Genomic DNA, 25728 nt, shown 5'->3' on the forward strand with positions numbered 1-25728 from the left:
GAAGTCACAGTTAGGGAATACTGGAATTTTCACCCTACTTTTATAATATCTAACCAATTCCATTTATTGAACTAATACACTATACTATCTTAGGGTGGCATACTCTTGGATGTTGATGCATGAGATAGAGCATCCATCCTTGTAATTTAGCAAGGAATGAGGGAAGAATGAAAGCATAAGATTTTAGAGTGAGAATTAATAGTAGAAGTCAATAAACACCTATGTTCTTACTTGACATCAATGCACAACTTGATTGCTATTAGAATATGATTATCTGGATATTTTGACTGCCTATTAGTTGCTGATGTGGTACTTGGGGCTGTGCACTTGTTTTTCCCTTTCATTCTTATGGTAAGGATTTAGGAGTTGATGTTTATTATTTCTTTTTTATAAATATGAAACTGGAGGGTCAGAGACATCAAGTCGTTTATTTACCTAAGGCTACATGGTTGCTTATTAGTAGTGATAGTTTCAAACTCCGGTCCATTTGATACCAAAGTCCATTTATACCACCTTGTTGCTGTCCCACTACCTTTATGTGATTCCTTTAGGATGCCTTTATTATCACAATAATGCCATGTTAATTTATGATAATGATGAATATCAACACAACTGTGCCTCTGTGCAAATTGGAAAAAGCCTTCTTTTCCTCAAGACCTGTTATTGCCAGCTACCACCCAAATATTTATAAAACATATTTAACTCTATAATGGCTTCAGAAGCAAATGGTGCCCCTTATATTGTACAGCCACACTTTTCACATCTGGCTATAGCTGCTCTACATGGTGCTGATGACCAGACAGTCTTTCATTAATTCTTTTTGCCTTTTACCACCTGGAGGAAAAATATTTTTTTCCTAACAAATCTTCTGTTTAAAAGAATTCTAATCCTCCACTTTGGTGATGATTTGTGATTTTTCTAACAAAACAAAGTGACTTCAAGTAATGAGATGAGCCACTTCTTCATGAGAAACATTTGGATGTTTTATAATCATTTCTGTAGATTAGCTATTGTTCAAGTCTTGGAACTGTGAACTGAAATATCCTTGATATCTGACTCACAGAATGATGGAAATGTTTTTATTATGTAATCTAGCCCTTTTGAACTTGACACCGAGTGAAACTTAAAATAACCCTTTACACAAGTAGTTGAAAATTTGTCACTGTCTCTCCTGAAGTGTTTTAATGTGGTTAACAATGATGTCAGTAGGATTTTTTTCTTAATTTAAGAAAAATTCACATTTTTCCCAATCTAAGCAAACTAAATGCACACATTAAAATTGATAGTAGAATTTTGCACAGAGTATTAACTTACCATATTATTGTCATGAAAGTCTCAATTTTCACCACTTAATAAAGAATATATCCCATAGACACCATCTGTGTATTATTGATGGATTTTTTAAAAAAGTTTTCTTTGAGTCTCTTTCTCAAATATAATTACTCTTCAGTCTGAACTGTAAACTCAGGGCTTTTGTTTTCCACTGGGGAGATCCTTACCTAATGCCCAATTCTACTATGGGCTAAGAGAAATACAGAGGATATCAAGCAATAAAGTGGGCATTTAGAGTGAGAGAGGAAACAGATGAAATGATCTCTCCTTCTCCCTGCCCTTCTCACTCTGCCACTTTTCATTCCCTAATCACTAGAGGAAATGTTGTTTTCTTAAAATAATAAGACTAATCTTAGGAGACACTAGTCCACTTATAAACAGGACCTAAATGGATTGTTTGAAACACAGTGCATCTAGAATGTAGCATCCAAGTTCATTCAGTTCAGCAAATTTCACTCATAGGATTCCTGATTCAGTTGATGTACTAGAGGAAACAATTGAATCACATCTCACTTACCGACATCAGACATTTCGGGAACAGTGGCCGTGTAAACCTCCTTGGTGAATATTGGTTCATTGTCGTTGATGTCATGGATCTTGATGATGAATTCAGACTCGGGCTCCACGGGTCTCCCTGTTTTTCTGTTTATAGCCTGAGCTCGAAGTATGTAAACAGGTTTTTCTTCCCTGTCCAGCCTCTTTGTGGCCTGTATGTCCCCTGTGTTTTCATTGATAATGAAGAGATCTCCTGCTCCATCTCCTGAAAGGATATATTTAAGTGATCCATCTCCTCTATCCTGGTCTGAATGTAACTAGTGTAGGAAAAAAAAATTAAAGAAAGTAAAAGTCAAGCATGTGATCCTAAACCGTTTGTCTTTATGACGCAATGCTATGTTAATTTTCATTCAAGTCTTTCTAAGGGTTGCAGATTTTTTTTCTTTTACTGTTTACTGAAATCCTCAATAGTAAATGCCATTTGTTAATGAGCATGTTTCCTTATAATCACAGAAATTTCCAGAACTGGAACTCGTGTAAAATTTAGTAATGTTCATTTTGAAGAATCAAAAACTACAGGCCAGAACAATAGAAAAATGCCCAAGGACACATCGTAGCCTGGCTGGAACAGAACAATTTTCACTATTTCTCTATTTTCACTACAGCTTTCAGATTCTATTAATACAGCCACCCCCTCACTTTTATGTACACATACTCACTATAGAAGCAATACATTGTTAAGAAAAAGATTTTGGATTTTTTAATCAGAGAGTACATTCTGCATCTACACTTTGCCATCTTGGTGAATTTAGGGAAGCTAGTCAATTTTTTTTATTTTAATATCATGGAGATTATAGTCAATTTTCTAGGAATCGTGAAATTTATTTATTTATGAAATTCAACTCAGAGTGTTTGAAAAAAAAAAAAAAATCTTAAGTACTGCCAGGGACAATGCCTTGAATCCCCACCAGCTAGGTAATTTATATGGTCACTTGGAATAATAATATTTAACACATATTTTAGTTTAATATGGGAAAGGACCTTCTAAAACTTAGCCTAAAATTGAATAATCTGCCTTATGAAGTAGTTGGTTCTCTGCCCCTGAAGGCAATCAAGCAGAGGCTCTGATAAGATAAACAGCCAGTGAAATGGGTCTGGGTAAAGGGTTGAGCTAATGAACATAAAGACACAACTGAAGTGAAGAGGATGATCTTAACTTGAAAATGTAGCCCATGTTACTTATTCTGAATTTCATTTCCACTGTGTTGACTTCCCTGCTGTTTCTTTAGTTCCCTTTTTCCCACCTCAGCAAGACTTTGGGCACTGTCTCACAGGTCTTCTGATAATCTAAGGCTCTTCACAAATTTTTTCAAAAAGTGCTTTTTATCAAGAACTTTTTTCAGACTTCAGTTGTAAGTATACATACAGAAAGGTTAGCGTTCATAGGAAGGCTGCTAATCTTGAAACCTGTGAGGACACTGTGAGGTCCTCTTGGGTATAAAAGCCCTTCTATGTTTCTTCTTTCTTGTTTGTAGAAAAAGGCTTTAGTCTCCTGGGCCTTGCCTGAGTTCCAAAGAGCAGACTCAAGCAGTTACTAATTAGGGAAGTGAGGGAATGCACAAACAAAGGAAAAGCAAATCATTCAGTGATAAGACATAGTCCTAGTTATACACAGTCCTAAGAGATATACATAACAATCTGACAAATATTTTGAGTTCTGCAGGAACTAAGCCCCCCACACAAGGTGGAGGATGGTGATTTACATGCTACCACAAGCATGTAGACCCCAGATTGTTTGAAACCAGAAGGTAGATAATTATGATTCCTGAAACATTACCCTGTTACCTTACCATCAACCAGTCAGAAGGTCTGTAAGCAGCAATTTTCATGCCAAATGTTGCCTTTAAAAACCCTCTCCTGAAAGCTATCAGGGAATCTGGGTCTTTTGAGCATGAGCTGCCCATTCTCCTTGCTTGGTGCCTACAATATATGCTGTACTTTCCTTTGTTACAACCTGGCGTCAGTAGATTGGCTTTGCTGTTTAGCAGTTGAGCAGACCCAATTTCTGCTTGGTAACAATCTCTACCTTATTTCAACTCTGTGTAAGTGGAGCATCAGCTATGTTACAATAGTAATGGCAACACCAGCAACAGGCAAACCAACTCTGTGTTCTCTTTAACACTGCATGGAATATTCAGAGCAACTTCTACAAACATATTTGAAAATAGAATCTTCGGGCCAAAGGGGGACTTAAAAACATGTAATCCAGACTTTATATAACTATGTCCCATGGAATATAATTTATACAAAATGCTGAGAAAAAAGTGTTCCGTGGCCCAATAATTTTGGGAAATACTTCATATTCTGCCTCTTTCTTGGAGTCTCCCACTGCCCATTAACTCAAGAAAGGCTATGAGTACCTACAGTTTTTGACCTGGTTTTCCTGAACTTTCTTTGCTTATGAATCCTTTTTGGGTGTGATCCATGCTGATGTTCCCCAAAACAGTTTTCCAAGAAACTCATTTTGGGAAATATGAGCTAACTGAATGCATCATTGCAGAGTCAAGAAACTGAGGCTCTAGAGTACATGCCGCTGCTGCTGCTGCTGCTGCTAAGTCGCTTCAGTCGTGTCCAACTCCGTGCGACCCCATAGATGGCAGCCCACCAGGCTACCCCGTCCCTGGGATTCTCCAGGCAAGAACACTGGAGTGGGTTGCCATTTCCTTCTCCAATGCATGAAAGTGAAAAATGAAAGTGAAGTCACTCAGTTGTGTCCAACTCTTAGCGACCCCATGGACTGTAGCCCACCAGGCTCCTCTGTGCATGGGATTTTTCAGGCAAGAGTACTGGAGTGGGGTGCCATTGCCTTCTCCATCTAGAGTACATAGAGTTTCCCAAATCACACAGATCGTGTGAGAGTCAGATTAGACTTTGAGTGCAAGAAGAGACTTATAGATTATTCTGTGCAACGACCTCATTTTGAGAGATAAACTGTGCCCAACACCACACAGCTACTGCTAGTTAACAGCAGAGTTTGAGGAAGAGAATATTATTCATGCAATTAGTAGCCTTGAAAGCAATTTGACAGAAATAATGCAAGATAAATGGGAACACGGGGAGGAAATTGCTTAGAAGTGAGACAAACGCAATAAGAGATGTAAAACAAGTGCATACCATGATTTGAGTAAGGTGATATGCTAAGAAAATGTTGAAACCCTGATTACACAGAAAGAGCCACTGGGGAAAGTTTTAACTCTCCATTGTCAAATTCTAATGACGGAAGAGAGCTCTTAAAAAGCTATTTCATTAACTCACGAGTAACGAAAGCAATGTCACTGCCCGTTGGATCTGGCTCCAGGGCAGCCATGGTCAGCAGCCTGGCGCAGTGCAGGGAGCACATCAGGAGAACCACGTGTGGCTCTTGCTCATCCTCTCACTCACCAAGTGTGAGATCATAGGAGAGTCAATTTACCTCCTAGCACCAGGATCCTTACCAGAAAATGAAGATAATGAGGCTACAGGACAAGGCTGTCATGAAGCACTCTTTAGAGACTATATACAAAGACTATGTTTATTCCTACATAAACATGGGCTAAAAGCATGTGTTTTATAAAGTGTCTTCCAAAATTAAGACACTGTTACTATGATTAGCTCTTAGTTCATAATAAACAGGTTTTTGCTTTTATTTTGACTTTGAGAACTTTTTTGGAGGACTTTGAAAACCCCATTTAACAAACACACAGTATCGCTGAGGTAAAATCTGTTATCAAAAGCCAGTATTCTTCTACCAGGTGGCAACTGTTATCTTTCCATGTGATTTATTATATTCTGCATTCCGCTAGATTTTAGACTCCCCTCGACTGGTTCTTTCATCACTTTCAATATGTAATCGTTGCACACTTAGTAGGTGAATACCATATCTGGTCACAAGATTTATTCAGGTAAAAGTAACCAGAAACTTATTTTTAGCTGTCAGGAGACACCATGTTGATGAGTTATAGAACAAACACCGGACAATATGAAAGGGCAGTGGAGATGCCAACTAAGAGTGTGAACAGGGATTGCTCGGCAGATTGCACTTCTGATTTATCAATATTTGAAAACTAGTCAGAAAATGCATCTCTTCACAAAGACATTCTATGATAATAAAACAATTTAACCTCACCCCCCTTCCAGCACAGTGTCTGCATCGAATGAAGTGCACAGAATAGAAACTTCCGGAAGCCTTAGTGTGCTCTTTCTCTACTCAGGTCCCCCTCTGCTGAACCCCTCCTGGGGCCAGTTCTTTTTTTCTCTTCTTGGGGAGAAGAGGAAACATAAGACATCAGTGCAAGGGAAAGTGGTGGTGACAAGCAGACATTAGGGGTTTATTGAGCTCTTAGAATTTAATTGGATTTTTTTCTTTTGTGATGTCATTCATCATGGCCACTGTAAAAGGCAGAAGTTAAACAACAACAAATAAAAGGTTGTAGGCTGCCTGAGGCATGTTTTTTACTAATTTCAGTTTAATGTGGCTGTTCCATTAAGTTTAATCATCTGGTTCACTTTTAACGATTCACCATCAAGTAAAAATTATCCACTTTCCTCAGAAAGCCACATTTCGTCTGGGGCTCTCTGGACTTTTCACTATTGTACCTGGAGGATTTTGTTTCAGGAGGAGCTCTTGGTCTTTGCTTGTTTTTCTGTTGACTTATCATCATCATTATTTTTAAAATAATAAAGTTAAAAAAATTATTTATTTATTTAACTTTCTGTTTGCCCTGGGTCTTCACTGCTAGTTTTCTAGTTGCAGTGAGTGGGGGCTACCTTCGAGTTGCGGTGCACAGGCTTCTCATTGCAGAGGCTGCTCTTGTGGAGCACGGGCCCTGGGTGTTCAGACTTCAGTAGTTGTGGCAAGAGGGCTTCATTGCCTCGCAACATGAGGAATCTTCCTTGATCAGGGATCAAACCGATGTCCCCTGCATTGGCAGGTGGATTCTTAACCACCAGACCACCAGGGAAGCTCTGTCATTATTTTTTTAAGCGTAGCACCTTAACAAGTAAATGCAGGGATTTGGTGTTACAGATATGACCCCATGACAGGCAGCACCAAAGCAGTGCCAATATCTTTTTACCTGTTATATGCACCACCTCCCAGCTTGATTTTGACTGCAATTCAAAGGTGTGACACTAATTGTACAGATTTTTAGTGGTTTATGGAGCTAGTTAATGCTGCTCCCTTCCCCTCATTACCTATGTGTCTCTGAGTCACTTGTCTAAGTCAATAACTAAACTGAATTTTCTAAGCATCATTGAGACAAGAAAGCAGAGTTTAAACAGAAGCATACCTACATGACACATCTGAAAGTACCTTAACAGGGGAAGGAATTATGTGATTTTTTTTTCTAAAATAAAAAACTGGGTTATGACTAACACACTCATAGAAAGTAATGCAGCCCTTTAAGAGATGGAATGAGTGCTAAGCTGAGATGTACAAGAATCAGAGAACAGCCATGGTTAAAAGATGTTTGATTGGGACTGAAGTGTAGAAACTGGGTTTGCAGCAGAGAGACCACCTTTGTGCCAAACAGACTGAATAATATTTTAAATTGGGCGAATAAATTTACAAAATCAAGTTAGGACAAATTGAAGCTTAACTGAATTCAATATATATATGTATACACATACATATCTTGACATAATGCACATATACATAATGCTAATAATTACACTTAATGTTGTAAAAAGCTTGTGTGAAGAGCTTGTTAGACAGAGTTTACATCTGGAAGTAATTTCTCAAAGTCCATGATAGGGATTAGGAGTGGATTCTGTTTTAGAGATCATAGGATTAGATAGGTAAAAAATCTTTTAATAAAATTTTATATTATCAACATATTTTAATAATGCTATATTGGGATGTTAGTGGTTAGTATGAGTTAACTAATTTATATCTGATGATTTTTTTACAAGTTAAAATGCTGATGGCAGAATATTGGGTGGCCAAAATTTCATTTGTGTTTTTCTATAAGATGTTGAGAATGAACTTTTTGGCCACCCAATATTATTGTGGTGGGCTGTTGGAACTAGTTAGCCATGCAAAATCTCAGACCTCATCTACCACCAGAATCAGAAACTCAAAGGGTGTTGCTCAGCAGTCTGTGTTTCAAGAAGCCCTCCAGTAATTCTGATGAGTGTTCGTTTGAGCACTAGTACTAATGTTCAAAGCACGCATGATCTTGGGCAAAGGAAAGCAATGGGTATACGTCATTCTGTGTGGTAGTTGTATAACTTTGGAGAACTTAGTTAATTTCTCCAGGTCTTTTTCTCATCTACATAAGAATAATACTGATACTTAGTTTACAGGTAGGTTGCTCTGAAAATTAATAAAACAATATATGTAAAATGGTTAACAGAAGACCTAGCTCAGAGATATGCTTCAATAAATTATTCTTACATCATTTAGTTGTTCAGGCTAAGTCATGTCCGACCTTTTGTGACCCCATGAACTGCAGCATGCCAGGTTTCCCTGTCCTTCACTATTTCCCAGAGTTTGCTCAGATTCATGTCCATTGAGTCACTGATGCTATTCAACCATCTTATCCTCTGTTGTCCCCTTTTCCTTCTGTCCTCTTACATCATAAATATGAAGTATTCAACAGGTGGATTTTGAAGGTGGAAAGGCTTGTGTCTGAATTCTGACTTTCCTACTGATCAACTAAATTAATTAGATTACTGTAGTAGTCATGCTGTTCATCTTTAAGACAAAACTCAAAAATAAATAAATAAAAGAATGGTTTGGAGAGGTGATTAAGTCAGTTGGGAAGTACTGAGTGTAAGTTGTCCAAGATACTTGCCTGGGAATTAGCTGTATCCATAACTCTGGATCTCAAGAAAATGTCTGCTCTGGGGTTATATAGAGATTTGGACATTAATGGCATATAGATAATAGTTGAATCTATGAAAATAGATGGATAATCTCATTTAGAGGGCTTCCTTGGTGGCTCAGATGGTAAAGCGTCTGTCTGCAATGCAGGAGACCCAGGTTTGATTCCTGGGTTGGGAAGATCCCCTGGAGAAAGAAATGGCAGCCCACTCCAGTATTCTTGCCTGGAAAATCCCATGGACGGTGGAGCCTGGTAGGGCTGCAGTCCATGGGATTGCAAAGAGTCGGACACGACTGAGCGACTTCACTTCGCTTCATGTGAAATGAGGGAAGACAAGGACCTAAGGAATATCCACATTTAAGGGACAAGGAGAGGAGGACTACCTGGCAAAGTTAATTATTTTGAGTTTTGTCTTAAAGATGAACAGTATGACTACTACAATAATCTAATTAATTTAGTTGATCAGTAGGAAAGTCAGAATTCAGACACAAGCCTTTTCACCTTCAAAATCCGCCTGTTGAATACTTCACGTTTACATCAAAATCATAAGGACCACCAGAGAGTCCCCCTAAATCCCCCTTCTGTCTCTGTCTCCACATTCATTAGACCCCTAACTCCTGCCAATGCTACCTCTTACCTATATCTTGACTCACCACCTTGTGGTGGTGGTGGTTTAGTAGCTAAGTTGTCTGACTTTTGTGACCTGTCGGAGAAGGCAATGGCACTCCACTCCAGTACTCTTGCCTGGAAAATCCCGTGGACGGAAGAGCCTGGTAGGCTGCAGTCCATGGGGTCGCTAAGAGTCGGATACGACTGAGTGACTTCACTTTCACTTTTCACTTTTATGCATTGGAGAAGGAAATGGCAACCCACTCTAGTGTTCTTGCCTGGAGAATCCCAGGGATGGGGTAGCCTGGTGGGCTGCCGTCTATGGGGTTGCACGGAGTCGGACATGACTGAAGCGACTTAGCAGCAGCGGCAGCAGCAGCATGGACCATAACTCGCCAGGCTCCTCTGTCCATGGGATTTCCCAGGCAGGAATACTGGAGTGGGAGCCATTTCCTCCTCCGGGGCACTCACCACCTACTTTGTCTCCATTCCTGCTTGGGCTACCCTGGTCCAAGTCACCAGCACAGCTCCTTGGTCTATTGCAATGAGGCTCTCCCACACAGCTTGTCTTGTTTCCTTTCCATCTGTTTTCCTTTCTGCAATTAGATGAACTTAAACAATTCATACATCAGGTCTTTGTAATCTTGATCTCCACAGGGAAGTCTTCCCTAAGTGGCTAGTCTAAGTTATATTCTCCTGCTAGAGTCTCCCAATTTCTTCCCTAGTTAGCCGTCAGCACATTCTTGATTTCTTTTTCTTTTTTTTTTTGAGAATTTCACAGCTATTTTCATGTTTCAGTCAGCAAACAACTAGATTGCAAACTTCATGAAAAAAGACACCAAACCTGTCTGGTTCACTTCTGTATTCTCAGCACTTGACATATTGGCACATTATAGATCTTCAACAATGAATGATTACAAAGAAAGAAAGAATGAAATTTATGAAGATAAAATTGGATGAAATATCAATAATCAATGACAGTTTCTGAAACATAGAAGATAATCAATAAATCTTAGTGTCTTCCACCTGCTTTCTCACTTGATTTTAGGATAATTCTAAGTATCAAGAATATATGTTCCTGAAGTTGCCAGATAAATTAGCAACTAGGGTTTCCCAGATGGCTCAATGGTAAAGAATCTGCCCGCCAATGCAGGAGATCCCTGGGTCAGGACGACCCCTTAGAGAAGGAAATGGCAAGCTACTTCAGGATTCTTGCCTGGAGAATCCCATGGACAGAGGAGCCTGGTGGGCTATAGTCCATGGGGTCACAAGAAGAGTTGGACATAATTAGTGATAAACAATAACAACAACAACAACCAAACAGCAAGCACATTATCTAATCTGAGCAATCCAAGAGAGGATTCAGGTTATCACCTTAGATATAAAATATTTTATTTAATAACCAATTAAACTTCAATAATAAAATAAACCTGTACTGGATTTGTTGAAAAGATAGTCCCTTGAGTACCTCAAACATTGTAAGGGCTGAGACAGAAGTCATCTGTTAAGGGTGAAGAAGCTTCAAGATTTTATGCAGCCATATTTCGAGTATCATCCTGCTGCTGAAGCTGATGGAAAATGAATGGAAAATGCTCCATTTCACGGAAACACTGTTCTACTAAAATATAATTTAACTGTCAACCACGACCATTTTAAAACACTTACGGGCCTGAAGAGCTACATAAGGCGATGGATAAAAAAACATCTATTATCTACCTTTGATATATACATTTTCAAATTAGGCTTGGAAATACTGACTGCTATATAAAAGAAAGGGAATAAAAGCAGAAATTAGCCACTTTAGTACTGTTAATAAGTATTAGTTAGAAATAATCACCGCCTCAGTGGATATGAGTTTGAGCAAACTCCGGGACATAGTGAAGGACAGAGAAGCCTGGCATGCTGCAGTCTATTCGGCGGCAAAGAGTCGAACATGACTTAGCAACTGAACAACAACTACAAGGTAAGGGAAACATACAGAGCAACACAGAGGGAACTTGTGAGCTGAACAGGGTGATGTCAGGGCATATGTTAACTCTTTGATGGTTTAGGAAGACTTCTAGGAGAAGGCTGAATCACCGAGGGGAGAAAAATGACTTGGCAACCAGCGTGAGCACGTGGCATGGTTTCAAGCCTCCATGCGGGAGAAAATCAGAGGAGGCCTTGAGTATGTGCCTGGAGTAATAAAAACAGTAGAGTCAACTGAAATAGAAGTGCCCTTGCCTTGGGGTGCAGGGTCACATATTTTCTCACACGGCCCTCAGATGTGCATGGAAGATGCAACTTTCTTATTCTTTCGTTTTTTAAATAGCTTATTCCTCGAGCTCTAATCCCATTGAGTACTAGGAACTCAATATTGGATTGAATATTCAGTCAATAATTTAGTGCAATCCAATAAAGTCTCCTGATTCAATAATACAGTTTCTTTAGATAACTCTTTTAAATAAATCCTAGTCTTTCTGGCTTCTGCTTTCTCCCTTTGCTCCTGATTCAGTTCAAGAGGCTGTCTGAGTGTATGAAGGGGAGAGATCCACATGGCTCAAATCAGTGGGAAATTTGGGGGTTTTGGAGCCAAGGGCAGTCCTGTACTGCCTCTGATCCATTGGTTTCTAGACAATAGCTCCCATCCATCATTTTCCTCAGGGGCATCTATGGTTCTCCCCAGTGAAATCACAGATCTGCTCTCCAGGGTCTGAGGTGATTACACCCACCCTGCCTGCCTCATTGGCATCACATACCTCCTAATGTCTGACAGTCACTTCTCCATTGCCTTTGGCAAATGTGACCTTAGGTATAGGATTGCTTTGTCCTTGGTTCAGTTCAGTTCAGTTCAGTTCAGTTGCTCAGTCGTGTCCGACTCTTTGCGACCCCATGAATCACAGCACGCCAGGCCTCCCTGTCCATCACCAACTCTCGGAGTTCACTCAGACTCGCATCCATCGAGTCAATGATGCCATCCAGCCATCTCATCTTCAGTCGTCCCCTTCTTCTCCTGCCCACAATCCCTCCCAGCATCAAAGTCTTTTCCAATAAGTCAACTCTTCGCATGAGGTGGCCAAAGTAGTGGAGTTTCAGCTTTAGCATCATTCCTTCCAAAGAAATCCCAGGGTTGATCTCCTTCAGAATGGACTGGTTGGATCTCCTTGCAGTCCAAGGGACTCTCAAGAGTCTTCTCCAACACCACAGTTCAAAAGCATCAATTCTTCGTCGCTTAGCCTTCTTCACAGTCCAACTCTCACATCCATACATGACTACTAGTTACCATCAATGAGATCATCTACCCTTTTCCTGCCCTGGAGAAGCCCAGGAGCTAAAAGGAGCTTCTCCCCCACCATGATTGCCTCAAAGGGAAAAAGGCAAAAACTTGCTCTGTTTTCACCTCTCCCCACAAACTTGCCACTCCTTCCCACTGCCTCCTTTTCTGGACTTGAGCTACACTGTCTCAGTGAAGTAGAAATGACCTTTGATACACACAGGGGTGAGTTTTCATGTGTTTAGTAGCCAGGAATGTGAAATCCCTCCCTCAGTTTCAAGAATTTATTGTTCAGTCGCTAAGTTTTGTCCAACTCTTTGTGACCCCATGGACTGCAGCACACCAGCCTCCCCTGTCTTTCACTATCTCCTGGAGTTTGCTCAAACTATTGTTCATTAAGTGGGTTATGCTATCCATCCATCTCATCCTCTGTCACCCCCTTCTCCTCCTGCCCTCAATCTTTCCCATATTCAGGGTCTTTTCCAATGAGTCAGCTCTTTATATCAGGTGGTCAAGGTATTGAAGCTTCGACTTCAGATCAGTCCTTTCAATGAATATTCAGGATTGAGATCCTTTAGGATTGACTGTTTGGATTTCAAGAATATCCCACAACTCAAGTTTTGGTGGGAGGAAGTGTCAATTTCCACAATAAAAACTGAGATGATAACCGAGGAGGAAGAATGACAAATGGCCTTTAGCTCAGAGCCTGGCACTGACAATTTTTGGTAATTACATTTATTAATGGGATTCACAAGTTCTATTAAATTGGCCTGGCTACTCTCACTTTTTCAAAAAATATTTATTTATTTGGCTGTATCAGGTCTTAGTTGCATCACATGGGATCTTTCTTTGCAGTGCAGGGACACTCTATGGGCTTAGTTGCTTGGAGGCATGTGGGATCTTAGTTCTTCAACCAGGGGTTGAACCCATGTCCCCTGCATTGCAAGGCAGATTCTTAATCACTGGACCACCAAGGAAGTCCCCAGGCTTATCTCTTGATCTGTTAAGTGGGTTCTAAAAGAATCTAGAAAATCTCTCTTCGTCTGACAAAAAAACCTAGGATCAGGTTGCCTCCACGTCCCATATTCTTTTTCTATTATACCATGTTACCTCTTTTCATGACCAGAAAAAATTTTATTCTTCTATATAAGTAATTTGATTGACTTTTATAACAGTGGAAGATATTTCATCTTTAAGTTTTCTCTTATCTGATTAATCATTTGGCAAGGGTCTATCTAGGATTTGGGAAAAAAATAATAGCAAACATTTATGAAGCCCATACTATGGGCCAAGTAATGCGCTGTAACTCGTTACATAGATTACATAATTTATTACTCATTATGACCATCTTCCTATCACTTCAACTGATGAGGAAACTGAGGCAAGGTAAGAGTTCAGTGACTCCTCAGCATCATACAACCAACAGGAGAAGGATTTGAGTCCAGGCAGTCTGATACCATAATCTAGTCTGTTAACTACAACATATATATTTTCTCTGGATATTTGCATTCAATTCTATGAATGGAATTCCAGTTGAGCTATTTAAAATCCTAAAAGATGATGCTGTGGAAGTGCTGAACTCAGTATGCCAGGAAACTTGGAGAACTCAGCAGTGGCCACAGGACTGGAAAAGGTCAGTTTTCATTCCAATCTCAAAGAAAGGCAATGCCAAAGAATGCTCAAACTACTGCACAATTACACTCATCTCACACGCTAGTAAAGTAATGCTCAAAAATCTCCAAACCAGGCTTCAACAGTACATGAACCGTGAACTTTCAGATGTTCAGCCTGGATTTAGACAAGGCAGAGGAACCAGAGATGAAATTTCCAACATCCATTGGATCATCAAAAAAGCAAGAGAGTTCCAGAAAAACATCTATTCCTGCTTTATTGACTATGCCAAACCTTTGACTGTGTAGATCACAACAAACTGTGGAAAATTCTCAAAGAGATGGGAATACCAGACCACCTGACCTGCCTCTTGAGAAACCTATATGCAGGTCAGGAAGCAACAGTTAGAACTGGACATGGAACAACAGACTTGTTCCAAATCAGGTAAGGAGTATGTCAAGGCTGTATATTGTCACCCTGCTTATTTAACTTACATGCAGAGTACATCATGAGAAATGCTGGGCTGGATGAAACACAAACTGGAATCAAGATTGCCAGGAAAAATATCAATAACTTCAGATATTCAGATGACACCACAGTTATGGCAGAAAGTGAAGAAGAACTAAAGAGCCTCTTGATGAAAGTGAAAGAGGAGAGTGAAAAAGTTGGCTTAAAGCTCAACATTCAGGAAACTAAGATCATGGCATCTGGTCCCATCACTTCATGGCAAATAGATGGGGAAACAATGGGAACAGTGACAGACTTTACTTTTTTGGGCTCCAAAATCACTGCAGATGGTGACTGCAGCCATGAAATTAAAAGACGCTTGGTCCTTGGAAGAAAAAAAGTTATGACCAACCTAGACAGCATATTAAAATGCAGAGATATTACTTTGCTAACAAAGGTCTGTCTAGTAAAAGCTATGGTTCTTCCAGTGGTCACGTATGGATGTGAGAGTTGGACTATACAGAAAGCTGAGCACTGAAGAATTGATGCTTTTGAGCTGTGGTGTTGGAGAAGACTTGTGAGAGTCCCTTGGACTGCAAGGAGATCCAACCAGTCAATCCTAAAGGAGATCAGCCCTGAGTATTCACTGGAAGGCCTGATGCTGAAGCTGAAACTCCAATACTTTGGCCACCTGATGCGAAGAACTGACTCACTGGAAAAGACCCTGATGGTGGGAAAGATTGAAGGCGGGAGGAGGAGGGGACAACAGAGGATGAGATGATTGGATTGCATCACCAACTCAATGGACATGAGTTTGGGTAAACTCCGGGAGTTGGTGATGGACAGGGTGGCCTGGCACGCCGCAGTCCTTAGGGTCTCAAAGAGTCGGACATGACTGAGCAACTGAACTGAACTATGACATTCATTAAAGATTTATTCTGTACCAAACAATATTTTAAGTGCTGAGTTACAAAGATCTATCTAATTCAGGATTTTTGACCTCTGTACTATTCACATTTGGGGCTGGGTAACTCCATTCTGGGCATTATAAGATTTTAGCAGCATCCTTGGCCCCTCCCCATTGGATACCTGTGGCACCTTTCAAGTTGTGACTATCAAAAATGTCTTCAGACATTGCCAAATGTCCCCTAGGGACAAAATTACTTCCTTTGAGAATCACTGATTGAATCCTATATCTATCTATGTATCTATCTATCTATGCATCTATCTATCTATCTATCTATCTATTTATCCTTCCATGTTTTTTCTCATTTTGTATGCTGTAACTTTAAAAATATGTTCATATAATACCACAAAGTGTTCTGCATTTGCAGAGTTTCCATATGACCCCATTCAATTCAATCTTTTATCTTTTGTAAGATTTAATAACCACGGAAACAGACCTTGTGTTATGTGAAGGAGAATTTTTGACAAAAGTGCTAAAAGCAAAAGAATTTTAAATCTAAACTCAGGAGAAATGTATTAACTCCCTTGACATTTATCTTTTACACTCAATATCTTGAATTTAATGTCAAAAGTACCAGAGTAACTATTAAATGAACAAAACTTTAGTGCTATAATAGTTGAGGTAAGCAGAATAATAGCTCTCCCAAAGATGTTCATGTCCCAATTCCCAGTGACTGTCACGTCACCTTACATGGCAAAAAATATTTTACAGGGGTGATTAAGATGATTTTCAAGTAGGAAGATTAGGCTGGATTATCCAGGTGAGCTCAGTGTAATTGCCAGGGCCCTTATAAGGGTAAGAAGCAGGGGAGAGTTGGGATCAGAGAAGGAACTGTGATGATGAAGAGGAGGAGAGAGAGAGAGAGATGAAGATGCTATGCTGCTGTCTTTGAAGATGGAGGAAAGGAGGTCTCCATGAACCAAGTAGACCAGACAGCGTCTAGAAGCTCTAAAAGGCAAGGAGATAACAGATCCTCCCCTACAGCCTCCAGAAAGACATCTTGCAGGCATCTTGATTGTGGCCTAGTGAAACCTGTTTCAGACTTTTGACCTCCAAAGCTATAAGATAGTAAACTTATACTGTTTTAAGCTATTAAGTTTGTGATCATTCATTACAGTGGTGATAGCAAACTAAGGTAGTTCTTTATCTTTGAAATTCGAGGTGAGCTGGAACTGCAGGTGGTCCTTCAAGAATTTTAGTAAAGAAGGAAGAAAACTAACCCTGGGTGAACACTTACTATGTGTTAGGTATTGCAGGAGAATTGATGCTTTTGAACTATGGTGTTGGAGAAGACTCTTGAAAATCCCTTGGATGCAAGGAGGTATAACCAGTCCATCCTAAAGGACATCAGTCCTGGGTGTTCATTGGAAGGAGTGATGTTGAAGCTGAAACTCCAATACTTTGACCACCTGATGCGAAGAGGTGACTCATTGGAAAAGACCCTAATGCTGGGAAAGATTGAGGGCAGGAGGAGAAGGGGACAGCAGAGGATGAGATGGTTGGATGGCATCACTGACTCAATGGACATGGGTTTGGGTGGACTCCAGGAGTTGGTGATGGACAGGGAGGCCTGGCTGCTGTGATTCATGGGGTCACAAAGAGTCGGACACAACTGAGTGACTGAACTGAAACTGAACTGCAGGAGTGCTTCATTTGTTAATCAATTAATACTCTTTATCACTCCAGGAGATAAGCTTTATTTTCTCTATGTTTTACAGAGAAACTTCGTTCAGGGAGGTTAAGTAATTTATTCAAAGTTAACAGCAGACCCAGGGAGTTTATCAAGATCTGCCTGTTCATTCACATCAGAGCACTCCAGTCAGCACTCCCTACCATAATTATAAACACTATTGGATTCATTATATTTACTATAAGAGATCCCAGGCTAAGTTATTTGTAAATTCTATTGGCACAAATGATATAAACTGTGATAGATGTTGTTGTTCATTTGGGATTTATCAATTAAACAAATGCAGTTTGGTTTCTTCATCACATGCAGTTATTTTCCCAAAAAGGCATTGTTTACTGCCTTTTGCTTGGCTCTGGACGTCCAAGGTCTTTGTCAGACTGAGACATTAGTCTCAGCTCCTGTTTAGTCTAACATTTTCATTTTCAAAAAGCCAGTGTTAAATCAAGCTGGGAGCCAGATACCCAGTCGAAAATTGATTTAGTAAGGCATTGTAACTCACTAGTTACAATCCAACTTTTTGCCTTTCAGTGTATTCTCTTCATTAATTGTCAAATCTAAGGACACACATACACACACACACTCCACTTGCCCCCTCTCACCTTCTCTCCCTGACAAATAGACTTTGGAAGAAAATATTAATAGATAAATGTAGACATTTGAGACATGATGATTCAAGCAGCAGAAATTAAAAAAAATTATATTCCTCACTAACGGATTTTTCCCTAAATGTGTTTTTCCTCTAAGGTAAAAAACATATTGGATATAATATAGTTATGTTGACTCTTACTTAGGATCTAAAAAGTTAAAGCCATCTCTTTATAAAACAAGTAGTTTGCTTTAGGGAGAGATTATTTCTCATTCAAATTCATAACTCCTAAGCATCCTGTACATGTCCAATAAATGATGATTAAATTGAATTCTGTAACCCACTCATAAAGTCAAGAAATAATAGTGAGCAATTCTAGGAGAAAAAATTATGAGTTCATTTATTAGCTTTGGTTTTTCTTGCAGGGGAACAGCTTATAAATTCTTAAATAATTTGAATAGCTTTGTTTTCTGTTTCTGTTTTTTGCTTTAAGGGAATAACTGGGAAACAATCAGTGAAAAAGAAATGTGTCCAATCTGGATGGCCATATCAGGATCATCCAGAAGCAAGGAGGGCTAGAGGCCAAGGAACATTTGCAGGGGAAATAGACAGAGACCTCCAACTGCTTCCTTAAGACCTAAATTCTAAAATGGGTTCCAATTTCACTCCTTTCCTTAATAGCTTTGCATGAATCCAGTGTGCATTTACTGAATTTGGAGATTAACTTATGATATACTAAATAGAAATTCTGTACTGGTATAACTCATAAACAGATGCATAAATGTAGGCCAGTCAGTTCAGAAAGATAATTCCCACAATCTAACAAAAGAAACTATCATAGGAACTGTGTTGTCCTTTTCTAGAAACAGTGTTCTCACAGTGATGTTTGTGCCCTAAACTCAGTACAGCGACATGACTTTGCCGACAAAGGTCTGTATAGTCAAAGCTATGGGTTTTCCAGTAGTCAAGTAGGGATGTGAGAGTTAGACCATAAAGAAGGCTGAAGGCCAAAGGATTGATGCTTTTGAATTGTGGTGCTGGACTTTAAGTTCCTTGGACTGCAAGGAGATCAAACCAGTCAATCCTAAAGGAAATCAATCCTGAATATTCATTGTAAGGACTGATGCTGAAGCCGAAGCTCCAATACTTTGGCTACCTGATGTGAAGAGCTGACTTATTGCAAAAGACCATGATCCTAAGAAAGACTGAGGGCAGGAGATGAAGGAGGCGACAGAGAATGAGATGGTTGGATAGCATCACTGACTCAATGGACATGAATTTGAGCAAGCTCTGGGAGAGAGTGAAAGACAGGGGAGCCTGAAGTGCTGCAGTCCATGGGGTCCCAAAGAGTTGGACATGACTTAGTAACAGAATAACAAAACGCAGTGCTCTAACTCCTAAGCCCTTATACTACTGTTCTATTTGCCCACCATGCCTGAAATACCCTTTACTACTTTAACAAGGTAATAATATCTTTTAAGGGAAGAGTATTAGACTAAATCACATCAAAGATCTGAACTCCATCCCCACCTTTGGCACTCTGCTGGCAGTGGCGCTGTGTTGGTCTCTTAACCTCTCTGGGACTTTGTGTCTTCACACCCAAAAGGATTAAATCATGCTCAACTGGAACAGTGCTCGGATCACGAGGAATGCTGTACATATGAGAGCAGTTCGTAAACAGTAGTGCTTGACAAAATATGGAAAAGTATTATCATTGCTCTTGTCTCATTACAAATTTCCTGCAATAAAATTCTGCTGAAAAACCATCTAAGATGCCTCTTCACCTGCCAGGGGATGACCTTGTGTTTCGTTTTTTGTTATGTCCCTCCCTATCCAGCACCCTCCCTGCCTTTTTTGCAGTTACTTGATGGTTTGAATTGTGGTAAAGATTGTGCCTACCTCATTATCTCTTTAAAACTTAAGTAACATGATGTCCAGTCTGTTGAAAAGGAGATAAAATTAAAGTACTGCCACTCAGGTCTGCCCAAGTCATCTAATTTTCTTGATTCGATTTTGAAATCTTATTTCCTCCTAAGAGGCAGGTAGATTGGTAATTGTCATAGCTTTTGTACAAGGTAAACGGTTCCTCTCTTTTCTTCTTTTTACAGAATATATAGAGTTGGGAGAGTAGATAGACTATTCAAGATACAAATGGATGATAAAGTAACTTCTTATAATCTACTCTACTTTACTGATTTCTTAAAAAATTTTTAAAACACTTTTATTTGGCAGTAATCTCAAACTTAGAGAATATGCAGGTATAAAAATGGCTTAATTTGATTTCTGAAGGGAAACTTTGTTTCCTGGAGGTATTTATCTTCACTGGGAACACAAAAAAGAAACAATGCTAGGATGTAGATTAAGTAAATGAGCCAGATTCTTAAGCTTCACAATTTATGAAAAGAAAACAATAAAGCATGCTAAAGTTTTATATAACTGTTTTAAAGCAGAACTTTCTTGGCATCTTCTCTTTCATGTTTTGCTTCTGAATTGTACTCTTAAATAGTAGAAAGAGTTAAGATGAGATTATGTTTCAGAAATGATTATTTTTCCTGTGAGAACTCAAAATATGTTGATTAGAAGAATATATAGTTGGTAAAAAAAAAAGAATTAGTCATTATACAGAATTTTTCACTCCCTCTGTTATTCCATTTTTCTCTATAGCTGATTTTTTGTGAATCACTGTAATCAACATTCTTAGGTCTTAAATGATTTTTCTTTCACTGAGCACTTGAGTCGTCTGTACAGTGTAGCTTCTTAGGAGTTTCAGGAAAAAATTTGTTTTCTATTGGTGAACTCCAGCTTTTTCTCAATTTGTTCCAAACTTTCTTCTGTGAGATCCTAAATAATGTCTGACTTTTCATTTGTAAAAGTCCTAAAGAAACCAACTTTTATGATACAGTATTATTTGCTATGTATTTTCATTTCTACCTTTCTTTTTAGATGTACATACACTGTGTTATCTTTAATGTCTCTGGTTTCTACTAAGCAAGCTCGAGTTTTCTCCTCCTATAAATACCTGTGTCATTTTGATGTGAAATTTTTAGAAATAGTTTCTATGGAAAGACTTTCATAATGAATTTAGTTTAAATATTTCAATTCAGTTCAGTTCAGTCGCTCAGTCGTGTCCAACTCTTTGCAACCCCATGAATTGCAGCACGCCAGGCCTCCCTGTCAATCACCAACTCTCGGAGTTCACTCAGACTCACATCTATCGAGTCAGTGATGCCATCCAGCCATCTCATCCTCTGTCATCTCCTTCTCCTCCTGCCTCCAATCCCTCCCAGCATCAGAGTCTTTTCCAGTGAGTCAACTCTTCGCATGAGGTGGTCAAAGTACTGGAGTTTCAGCTTTAGCATCATTCCTTCCAAAGAAATCCCAGGGTTGATCTCCTTTAGAATGGACTGGTTGGTCCATTAAATATTTACTATCTAACATATCCTTGAACTTTAAAGACTAGATTTTCAGTTGTCAACAACACAAAACACTATCAATGATATCCATATCAAGTCATCCACACCAATAAGTTGGTAGGTAGTTTTTAGAAAATATGGCAGGTTTTTATCTTTTATGGTCATTGCTGCTTAACTGAAATAATATTTGTTTCCAATGTGCAAAATCTGTGCTAGGTATCTTTAAGGATATAAAGATGGGTGAGATGTATAGTCTAGGGCCTTGCAGAGTTTATAAAGATATAGATATTCAAAGATTTAAATACAATATCTAAAGTACTAACTGAAAGACCAGACCTAGAACCCAATATAAATCAGTATTCAATATACTAAAGGTCAAAGTTTAAAAAGTTTTGTTGTTCTTAAAAAGGGTAATTAAATAATTAAATCAAAAGTAATCTTCCCACAATAATAAATTCTCCAAGCCAAAGTGGGTAGCAGGAATGGCTAGCTGTTCCCTTCTCCAGCAGATCTTCCCAACCCAGGAATTGAGCTAGGGTCTCCTGCGTCGCAGGCAGATTGTTTATCAGCTGAGCTACCCAGGGAAGCCAATGAAAATGAAAAAAAATCAGTGGTTTAAGTATCCGTTGACTGTTGACTACCAATATGTCAGGGATTTTTATCTGATTTTTCAGTGAGTCAGTCAAAATGATAATTAGCAATTCTGACTCTAAAAGACATGTAAACTGAGATGTTGACACTCTCTATATTTATGTTACCATTCTGCTATGTGTCTGGAGTGGACCCATAACATGACAAAAAATGAAGAACTCTGGTGCAAATCAAATATTTACATGGTTCCATAATAGTACAAACAAGTTAAGGTGATGCATAAAGAAATACTTAACAATGTCTATAGGCTAGATTCAGGGGGATTTGTTACAATGAGCATGCAGAATCTCTGTAACCTTCTGACAACCTCTAGTTCTGTTTGGTTTGTAAAGCATATAGGGGAAAATAGCTCAGTGGGAACAAAAAGGATTTGAACCTTTAACTCTCTTTTATTCAGCTTGATCCCTCCATTTTCTTTAACAAATTGAATTATAAGCAGAAGGATATAGGATTCCACAGGCATAATAGCATGAAGTTGCAGGATTAGGGATTGGGCCCTTGTTTGGCTTTCCATACTTCCCTCTGCTGGTGTGACCCAGACAGCCAAACACTGCCTTTGGCTTTGTGACCAAGGTCAGACATTCTAACTGCTCTGTTCTCCATGTGAGTGACTGCAGACAGGGAAGGTCAGGACCCAGTGAATTGCTGTTACTCAGGACAGTTTCTTAAGTATAAAATAAGAAATTAAGGCTTTTGTCATAAAGAAAGTGAAATCAGCTCAATATGAGTGGAAACAAAATGAGGATTACTGCCAGTTATGGACAGTGGGGTAGTTACTTTTTGAAATATTTTTAAAAAGTATGTCCAAGGAGCAAGTGAAGGCAAGTTTTCTGAAACACACTAACCAGCTGAAACATGAAAATGTTAAAATTTCTGAGCATTAAATTTAAATGATGAAGAATAAAGATGTGCCCAAGGCACTTGTTCTGACATGGGGAGAAAAGATTATTGCAGGTGACTGAACCAGAACAGAAGTTTAGAGAAGGTTATCAAGGGAAATAAAAAGAAAAGTCACTTTTTCATCATGATGACTAGAAACACCACTAATAGCATATCTAATTTTAAAATGCTCACATATAACTATTTTGAATAACACTGATATGTTCTGGAAATTAAAATCAAGAAAAGTTTAAAAAATGTAAGTAATTATAATGCAAACACATCTGTGTAACACTTTAAAAGTAGTCTTTAATTTTTTTTCCCTTTTCTCTCTACCCTTGGGTTTCACCCCTCAGGTCCTCAGTATGTATTCGTGGTATTGAATTGAAAGCAATCATTGAATGCTAAAGCACGTTCTAGCATGTTCTAGGACTGTTTCTTCATTTGAGCCTCAAAACGGCTGTCTGATGTAGTGGATGTACAAGGTAGGGGATATAACACAGAAACTGTGACGTCAGACAGAGGCCAACTGCTAAGTTCTAGCAGTAGGAGACCTCGGGCTAAAGCAGCAGACCTATCTGAGCCTTAGTTTATTCCTTGGTAAAACAGAGATATAAATATTATCTAGGTATTAAGTTGAACCTCATTGGTGAGGAGTATACTTGAGACGTTAGCAGTGTGTCTGAGATGAAGCAAAACTCAGTAATTGTTAGCTATGATGATGATCTAATCTGATGCTGATGTTCAAGCAACAGTGGTTAAATGAGTCTCCAAGTTCAGTTCAGTTCAGTTCAGCCGCTCAGTTGCATCCGACTCTTTGCGACCCCATGAACTGCAGCACGCCAGGCCTCCCTGTCAATCACCAACTCTCGGAGTTCACTCAAACTCACGTTTATCGAGTTGGTGATGCCATCGAGCCATCTCATCCTCTGTCGTCTCCTTCTCCTCCTGCCCCCAATCCCTCCCAGCATCAGAGTCTTTTCCAATGAGTCAACTCTTCACATGAGGTGGCCAAAGTACTGGAGTTTCAGCTTTAGCATCAGTCCTTCCAATGAACACCCAGGACTGATCTCCTTCAGAATGGACTGGTTGGATCTCCTTGCAGTCCAAGGGACTCTCAAGAGTCTTCTCCAACACCACAATTCAAAAGCATCAATTCAACCATCCATCAAATTAGTACCAGGAGGTCTCTACTCCTAAGCTTATGATCTTTAAAAAAAAAATAATATAAGAAAGCAATCTCTTAATAATGGCATCTTTTAAATAGTCTTCCTGAATGAATAAAATATTGCTTCATGTTTATTGAATTTGGACAATGTAATTATAGGAACAAATGATGCTTCATTCCTAATTGTAAAGGTGTATATGTCTGACAACTTTTATTTCTATGGGCTGTTAAAACATTACTGTCTAATTATCTTAAGACTAGTGGCTTTGTTGAATTGGGTAGACATTAACTTTAAAGACTCAAGAAAAAGGCATATTAGGAGGACCTGTACATCAGAGCCTCAAAGAGAACTCACATTTTCATGGTATTTAAAAAAGCACAGCATATCAATTTTTGGATAAACTCCCCAAAGGAAACCATTATCAACTTCCAAAAAGCTAACATCAGAAAATATCAATGAAATATACAGTTTATCAAATTCCACAGAAATGCATCTGATATGCTGCTAAAAATAGAAGCACCTTGAGAGCTTTTAATGGAAACTAGTTTTACCAATACATTGTGTGGAAGGAGAGGATTGAGAACACTGTGAAGAGTAAAATGGAGGAGACAAGGGAGTTAATCATTGCTGTGTGTTGTTTAATGATAATATGTGAATTTTTTGCCTATAAATGTGGATAGTTCTGAGATTTTAAATATAGTCATCTTTGTATTAATGAATAACAATGTCTTCAAAGTCTATATCTACCTATGTTCTTACTGAATTTAATTTAATTTATTTTTTTTCTGAATTTAATTTTAGACCATATACCACTTATCAAGGAATTGCTATATTATGTAAAGCTGAAAGGAAAGACATGGAATTTTCTGAAAATGGAAAATTACAATGCTTCTCTCTGATTTTTCTATTCAGTTTACATATAGCCGAAGATCACTTCATGGCAAACAGATGGGGAAACAGTGACAGCTTTTGGGGCTCCAAAATCACTGCAGATGGTGATTGTAGCCATGAAATTAATAGATGCTTGCTCCTTGGAAGCAAAGCTATGACCAATCTAGACAGCATATTAAAAAGCAGAGACATTACTTTGCCAACAAAGGTCCATATATTCAAAGCTATGGTTTTTCCAGTAGTCATGTATGGATGTGAGAGTTGAACTAAAAATAAAGCTGAGTACCGATGAATTGATACTTTTGAACTGTGGTGTTGGAGAAGACTCTTTAGAGTCCCTTGGACTGCAAGGAGATCCAATCAGTCTATCCTAAAGGAAATTCAGCCCTGAATGTTCATTGGAAGGACTGATGCTGAAGCTGAAACTCCAATACTTTGGCCGCCTGATGCGAAGAGCTGACTCATTGGAAAAGACCCTGATGCTGGGAAAGATTGAAGGTGGGAGGAGAAGTGGGCAACAGAGGATGAGATGGTTGGATGGCATCACCGATTCAGTGGACATGACTCTGAGTAGGCTCTGGGAATTGGTGATGCACAGGGCAGCCTGCCATGCTGCAGTCCATGGGGTCGCAGAGTCGGACACGATTGAGCAGCTGAACTGAACTGAACTGAAAGATAATCTAAGTGATTTTGTATAAAATCCAATACTCTTTCCTTTAACCATTGACAAGAAAATATGCACCTCTTTCTGTTTGCTGTGCTGGCATCGGTGACATTTTCACATCCTGATAGTTCTGTCTTGAAATCTCTGGCTTTTGGAACCTCCTGCTCTCTCTCTCTTGGCTTCCGCATTCAGTTGATTGGGAAGTCTG

The 25728-nt window shown here is 39.1% G+C and overlaps 1 protein-coding gene across 1 annotated transcript in view; it reads right to left on the bottom strand.

Moving 5' to 3' along the window:
• LOC128065955 (cadherin-6) overlaps positions 1-25728 on the bottom strand; it is a 60037-nt gene that overhangs the window by 28700 nt on the left and 5609 nt on the right. Inside the window, exon 2 of the mRNA XM_052659000.1 lies at positions 1850-2144. Coding sequence (XP_052514960.1) covers positions 1850-2144 — 295 coding nt within the window. The remainder of the gene's footprint in view (positions 1-1849; positions 2145-25728) is intronic.

This window comes from Budorcas taxicolor, chromosome 20 (genome assembly GCF_023091745.1).
Source record: "Budorcas taxicolor isolate Tak-1 chromosome 20, Takin1.1, whole genome shotgun sequence".
In the NCBI taxonomy this organism is placed as follows: domain Eukaryota; kingdom Metazoa; phylum Chordata; class Mammalia; order Artiodactyla; family Bovidae; genus Budorcas; species Budorcas taxicolor.